Below are 7,393 nucleotides of genomic sequence, written 5' to 3'. Positions count from 1 at the left end.
AGCGCTTGGAGTGGTCGGAAGACTAGAAAGGTGCTATACAAGTACAGGTCCATTTACCATTTACCACAAGCCTGTAGTCCGCCGTTGTTGTTGTTGGTATGACGCGTCTAGTTCTTTCTAGGCATTTTTCTGCGCATATGTCCGAGACCCATAAATTCGCCAAGTTCCCCCACGACTGACCTGTGCGCAGATTTTCAGGACTTTTCGAATATGATAAAGCCTCCAAAAAGTCATCTGAAATTTGGGAATAATAATTACTACTACCTACAATTACAATAGGGCAATAGGGCCTGAGCACAATTTGTGCTCAGGCCCTAAAAAGAAGAATTCCTCCAATTACAATAATAATAACCTTTACAGATAAAATAGGGCCTTCGCACGATTTGTGCTCAGGCCCTAATAATAAAGATGGAAACAAGTACTGCAAGTCATGAAGCATAAATAGAAAAACTGAATATTTTTCATGTAAAATATTGTCATGAGAATGTGCAGTGGATCACTAAACTGTTTAAACTGCAGTGACTGGCACCTTAAAGCACATACACCCCTTGCCTACACACACACACACACACACACACACACAAACACAGACACCTAAGAGAGTCATCCTGAGTCATCCTTAGCTTGCCAACACCTAGAAACAACCAAAAAGTCTGTAATTCATAGTAATTCACAGCTACTCTTTTTTTACCTCATCTAAAGCTGAAATAATAACAATATTTTGTGTATTTTCAGGGTGTTCATCCTGGTCTTGGTGTGTATTAGTCTGTTGTGGATTCCAATCATCCAAACAGCAAATAGTGGACAGCTGTTTGATTATATTCAGTCAGTGACCAGCTTTCTAGCTCCGCCCATTACCGCTGTATTCCTAATGGCAATCTTCTGGCCACGTGCCAATGAACAGGTAGGTGTCACAAGCACATATACAGACAAACACAAATCATCTTACATGGCACTTTCCCCAAACAGGGTTGGGGTGTGGTTCAGTTACAGCGTGTGGCCCTTCTGCAGAAATTCTTCTGCAGTTTGACACTTATTCAAAGACTTATTCAAAGACTAAATCAGTTGCTGTTGCTCAGTAATCTCCTACTTTATATTTGGGTAAATACTGTATAATTAAATAAATATAAATAATATTTATGAAAGATTTTTATTAATAGTGCTGCTATGGTTACTGATAATTATACTTATTTACTCACTTCTACACTAGCTTATACACTGCTGACACTTCTTGATACCTAAAAAATACCTAAATCTTGTTTGCTTCACCCAAAATTTAATATATATATATATATATATCCACAATCCAAATTAATTTAGAAAACATAGAGATATCATGAGTACAGATGGAACTGTGCTGACATCAAAATCTCAGACTGACCAGTAGTAACCTATTCTTCAAACTGCTCAGCCTCCTTGAAAGATCGGTATTCACAACTAGCCAATTAACCACACCTACACACATTGATATAACTAGATATGACTAGTTTCCTACGACATTATTATTATTATTATTATTATTATTATTAGTATTAGTATTATGTATTTTTTTGGTAGTCCAAAATGGTCATATGGAAGAGGGAACAAATCTTTCAATACTACATAAATTTAAAGTCTCTCTCTACTCTACATTTAGACCTGGAGATTTCAAATGGAATTTAGTGGTTTGCTAACTATTAACCTGTGATAGGGTGGTAAAAAACAGTTTTCACAGATTCAAACAGCCTTCATTTCTCACATGCCTCTACACATACCTAGAAATATTCTATTCTGAAGTGTAAGGTGTAGTGTCAGACGTTACTTGATACTGCAACACACCTGACCATTGTACTTTCACTCAACACCACACCTGCTTCTACACCTCACTAAGGTTAACTAGATTAGGTAGAATGTAAGTTAGGTAGGTGGGTATGCATTTGAGGTACTGGTGTTCATGAATATTGATATTCTTCACCTTATTTAGCCTACATCTCCTCTCATGCATAGCAGCGCAACAGTCAGAGTTGTGTGTATCTATATTTTGCAACTTTTTAAAAAACAGTACCAAACGTGTCCTGGGGCTGAATTTAGCAGGTGTAGTTAAGCCATGCGATGCCTATATAGAGTAAATTTCCACTATCACTGAATTTGGTGTTTTTGAGCATGTTGCAGCCCCCAAAATTGAGATGCTTTTGGAAGAAAAATGATTCCTTGCATTTCAATTGGGTCCTCACAACAAATGCTGCTAAGAAAAGAATATTGATTAAAAAAGATATCAAAAATGTGTTAGGGCAGGTGCCCCAACCCCATATAAGAATATATATCTGCAAATGATTGGTAAACTTACTAATCATTAATTACCATAATAATAATAATCATGCGTTACCTACACCTAAACAAAAACATGTTTTACACTTGGCAAAAGTGGCAAAAACATTCCTTATCCCCCACTAATATGGGTATAGTATATGAGTATATAGAATATGAGTGTGTCCATTAATTTGTAGTAATTTGTGTAATTTGAGTAGACACTAATTCATTTAGTAAGATACACCCTGTAGAAGTGTAAAGCCAGAGTTATGCTTGATGCAATGATTTCCACTGTAGATACTACCTCTGTGCAGTCGCCATGTTTATGTTCAAAATGATAATGAAAAAAAAAATCTTACGACTCTTTTCATTTAAGTATTGGCTTTTTTCCAATTCCACATGACTCTGCAGCTAATATTTTAGGTATGTGTTTCTTAGGGTGCATTCTGGGGTCTGATGACTGGACTAGTGGTGGGATTGATCCGCATGGTTCTGGAGTTCTCTTATGTAACTCCTTCCTGTGGTCAACCTGATCATCGGCCTGCTATCCTGGCTGATGTCCATTACCTGTACTTTGCCCTCATCCTGTTGGCTCTCACCTGCCTTATCATTGTTGCTGTCAGCTTGGCCACAGCCCCAATATCTGAAGAAAATGTAAGGAATGTGTAATTCATTCACTTTATTTATGTTTTCATCCTTAAAATGAGAAAAAGAAGCAGAGAAGTATGGAGTACTGTCTGAACTTCCCATGTTTCCCTGACCCTAAGCCTAACTGCACCTTCTCCAAATATGCAGAGGCACATCACAATTACTATTACTATTATTTGTTTTCTTACTGAGCATTTTGCACTTTTACAAATGGTATAGCATGACAATTAATATTAGCTAATTCAATGCCAATGTTCACACAACACAAAAAATAAAAGGGTGGGTTTGTTACAGTGCTAATTGAAGCACTGCAGAGGCAAATACTGCAGATTGTGATGGGTATACAGCACTTTTAACACCCAGTAATTATGGTCCAAATATAACCCTTTTCCACTGCAGGAACAGTCCATAACCTGATGCCTCCTCTGCTGAGCCTCAATTGTGTTACAAGGTTTTTTTTTTGTGTGTCCATTGTATTTTAAAAACCGAGATGTTTAAAATTATCATCTTTTAATAAGACTTCTACTGGATCATCATAATTTCCATGTTCTATTTGGTTTTCATAATTTCCATGTTCTATTTGGTAGGCAAGTGAAGAAAGCGGTTGAGGGACACAAGTAGTGCTGTCTGCTGCTTCTCTTTAGCATTTCAAATAAGATACAAGTAAATATACCTACAAGGGAAACAAGGCAACTTTATTTGCATAACAATGTGTTATAAAATGTGTTATAAAAGCACATTAAATTGAATGTGCTTTTACAGGGTGATAAAAGTAATGCAAAGACAATAGATTTCCAACTTTAAAAATGCAAAAGTAAAGGCAAGCGATACAAAAGAGAAAAGTAGTACATTTGTGCAATTTAATTCCCACATTTAGATGCACAATTTAATAACATTTCAAACAAATTAAAATAATAAAAATGAGGGGCTATTCACAGGCTAAATTAAGAAGATATATTTTTTCCATTGCAATTCAATTCAGTTCACTTTAATTTTATTTATATATTGCCAAATCATAATAAAAGTTATTCTCAGGAGAAGTCAATCCTCTGAGTGACAAGTCAGTGTAAGGATTTTAGAACTGGTCTAATGTGGTCGTATTTCCTAGTTTTAGCAAGGACCCTGGCTGCAGCATTCTGAATAGGTTGGAGTTGACTAAGAGCTTTCTTTGAAATCCCTATAAAGAGATAATTTCAGTAATACAATCTACTGGTATTAAAGGCTATTCTAGATTTTGCTTGGACATTACTACCTCTGATTCTAGCAATATTTTTAGATGGTAGTTCAATCAGGACAGACTTAGTTCTGATTGAGGAAATATATTGATTGTCATGAACACATGAGAAAGGAGAAAAGTCTTTGGCAATGAGACCCCACCGTGCCACCATATTTGACAAGGGGTTGGTGTAGCTGTGAATAATATAATCCCTTGATGGAGTCTAGACACTGGTGACAGTGATGGGAAGGAGGTCTGGCTGAAGATCTGGATGTGGTGAGGAGTGAACTCTGTTGAGCTCAGTACTGGAGGTGAATGGGGTTGAGGAGGGTTGTTTTGTTCTGTTTTTGGGGCGGCTGTGGCGCAGAAGCAGAGCGGGTCATCCCCTAATTGGAAGGTTGTTGGTTCAATCCCCGGCTCCTGGTTTCACATGTCAAAGTATCCTTGAGCAAGATACTGCTCCCGATGCTGTGCATCGGTGTGTGAATGTGTATGAATGAGTTAGTTTCTGTTCGATGGGCTTTGCCATCGCTGTGTGAATGTGTGTGTGTGTGAAAGGGTGAATGTGGCATGTAGTATAAAAGCGCTTTGAGTGGTTGGAAGATTGGAAGGCGCTATACAAGTACAGGTCCATTTACCATATACACTATATGTAATGTGCAGTACAATTGAGTGCAAAATATTTTAAGCAGCTTGACTAAAACAAAACTGTTGTGCAACTTAAGACAAATAATGTTAGGTTGAACTAAAATCAGTCTTAGTCAGTGGAGGTGCTGTGGTTGTGGAGGTTTGGAGGTACTGGGAGCTGTGGTTTTAGAGGTTGGAGGTACTGGTGGAGAAGATGAACCCTGGCCACTACAGACTGGTAGAAACATCCGTATACCGATGTGCACACGTCGAAGGACCTGACCGTCCTCAGAAAGAACAGTCCTTTGCTGTAGAGGGTATTGTTAAGTGTCACCCCCAGGAACTTGTAGGTGTCCACCATCTCTACCTTCTCCCCCCTAATCTCAACTGGGGAGGGGGTCCTCTTGCTGCGCCGGAAGTCCACCACCAGCTCTTTGGTTTTCCCTGTGTTGAGCTGTAGGTGTTTTCTGTCGCACCATCTAGGGAAGTTCTGGATCAGGTCTCTGTACTCCTGCTCCCTATCATCTGTGATACAGCCGACAATTGAGGAGTCATCAGAGAACTTCTGTTGGTGGTACGCTCCACAGTTGGAACAGAAGTCAGAGGTGTAGAGGGTTAACAGAAACGGTGACAGTACGGTTCCTTGCAGCGTGCCAGTGATGCTCATCACCACATCTGACATATTGTGGTCTGTCTGTGAAGTTTGTGCAAGGCTGACAGTTTTTCTGGTGTTTCAGGGTGAACAGGACCAGCAGTTGGTCTTCCACAGGTTGTCATCTGATCAGCAGTAATCAAACTCACGTCACCTGTCGCTGTGTTGAGCCATCCAGCATTGCTGTGGTGATGGATGTTTCCAGGAGAGAGGTAGGGCCACGTCCACTTGACACAGTAAGCTGAATATAGTTAACCTGTTTGAAGTGTAAATAAAGTTTACACTGTTTTTATCGTCAGCGTGAGGATGTTCTTCCTTTGAGGCTCGTCACTTTCACCTGCTTCTCCTCCTCGCTGCTGCTCCTCCTTGTCACCTTTGTCCTCCTCCTGGTCCTCACAGACCTGCGCTCCAACCTGCACAGCATCCACCTCAACCAGGTGACCTCGGTCTTCCTGTCGCAGCTCTTTTTCTTGCTTGCCATTGACCAAACACAGAACCAGTCCGTGTGCAGGCTGGCGGCCATCTTGCTGCATTACTGCCACATGTGTTCATTCTGCTGGATGTTGGTGGAGGAGCTGCACGTCTACCGCATGATGACTGAGATCCGCAACATCAACCACCGTCACATGACCTTCTATTACGCTATTGGCTGTGGCCTCCCTGCCTTCATCATAGGTGAGAAGACATCCTGGAACACCAGGAATTCATAACTTGTAAAGTACACAGTGAATGCTAACAGTTTCCCCCCACTTCCAGTCTTTCTGCTAAGCTGTGCTAACATGCTAACATGGTTTCTTCCCTCTTCTCCTGGTTCAGGTCTTTCTCTGGGTCTGGATCCTGGTGGTTTTGGGAGCTCAGAGTTCTGCTGGTTGTTCGTTCAGGACTCTGGGATATGGAGCGCTGTCGGACCTGTTGCCGCGGTCCTCACGGTCCGTCTGTCAGAGTGCATGCTGGGACATTGGTGCTCAGTGTCTGATTGTAAGGTTGAGTTCTAGTTTGTGATTGGTTGTCTGTCCTTCAGGTTACCATGGTGACGTTTGTCCTGGCAGTTAAACAGCTGATAGACAGACAAGCTCTGAGATGACTGCTGCTCTCAGGTCAGTATGACTGTTTATAATCTGCCTGCACCTGCTGCCGGCATGTCCCTGCCTGGAGCCGGCGTGTGCCACTGGTTCACATTGTAACACTAATGATTTGGTTATGGTAGAACAGAGCAACCCTGAGGAGCAACAGGCCTCTGTGGCTGCAGAGAACGTGAGTAATTCTCAGTCTGCAGACACTGAGGAAGCTTCCATCAGTGCAGACAGACACTGAGTCAATGTACTGAAAAAAACTGGTTGGGTTTGACTTATTGGATGAAAAGAAACGCTTCCGTCTGAAAAAACATCTCACTACTCTGAGAAAAGCAATAAAAGATAAAACTGCAAAAAGGACAAGAAGGTAACATGACCATGTACCACACTGTGATTTCCTCTTTTTACCATTCCTTGTTTGTTTTCTTTGTACCTGTTTCTCCTCTCCGACCTCTACATGCCTAAAATTAGGATCTTTAAACATTAATGGTGGGAGAGACGGACATAAATTAATATCTGAAGTCTCTACTCAGAAAAGGATGTTGTTTTTACAAGTAACGCACAGTAATCCAGCAAACGAGGTAGACTCGAATTTATGGTGGGAGGGTCTGTGTGCCCTCAGCCATGGCACTAACTTCAATGCATGGGTCGCTGTTCTGTTCAGAGCAACTGCAAATGCAACAGTTTTATCTTCTGCTGAAGTGGTGAAGGGTCGGCTGTTGGTTGGGCAGAAATAAAGAACTCTGTAATCTGCTTCGTAAACATATATGCCCCAAATCAGGGAGCAGAAAGAGTTTAGCTACATAATGAGCTAAGGAATTACCATGAGGATCATTTAATCATAGGTGGGGATTACTGTGGACCGGACAAGTGAGGAACCCCACCCAC

The 7,393-nt window shown here is 40.9% G+C and overlaps 1 protein-coding gene across 1 annotated transcript; it reads left to right on the top strand.

Moving 5' to 3' along the window:
* Nucleotides 1–4,717: 4,717 nt before the first annotated feature.
* On the top strand, nucleotides 4,718–7,376 carry LOC118330710 (cadherin EGF LAG seven-pass G-type receptor 1-like). The gene is made up of 4 exons (XM_035665362.1): nucleotides 4,718–5,644; nucleotides 5,732–6,107; nucleotides 6,249–6,361; nucleotides 6,454–7,376. The coding sequence occupies exons 1-4, from the start codon at nucleotides 5,624–5,626 to the stop codon at nucleotides 6,514–6,516; spliced, it is 573 nt and encodes a 190-aa protein (XP_035521255.1). The 5' UTR covers nucleotides 4,718–5,623; the 3' UTR covers nucleotides 6,517–7,376.
* Nucleotides 7,377–7,393: the final 17 nt, after the last annotated feature.

The sequence above is a fragment of the Morone saxatilis genome, unplaced genomic scaffold, assembly GCF_004916995.1.
Source record: "Morone saxatilis isolate NCDOM2014 unplaced genomic scaffold, NCSU_SB_2.0 Contig2, whole genome shotgun sequence".
NCBI classification, from domain to species: domain Eukaryota; kingdom Metazoa; phylum Chordata; class Actinopteri; family Moronidae; genus Morone; species Morone saxatilis.
This window is presented reverse-complemented; position numbering and strand designations above follow the sequence as displayed.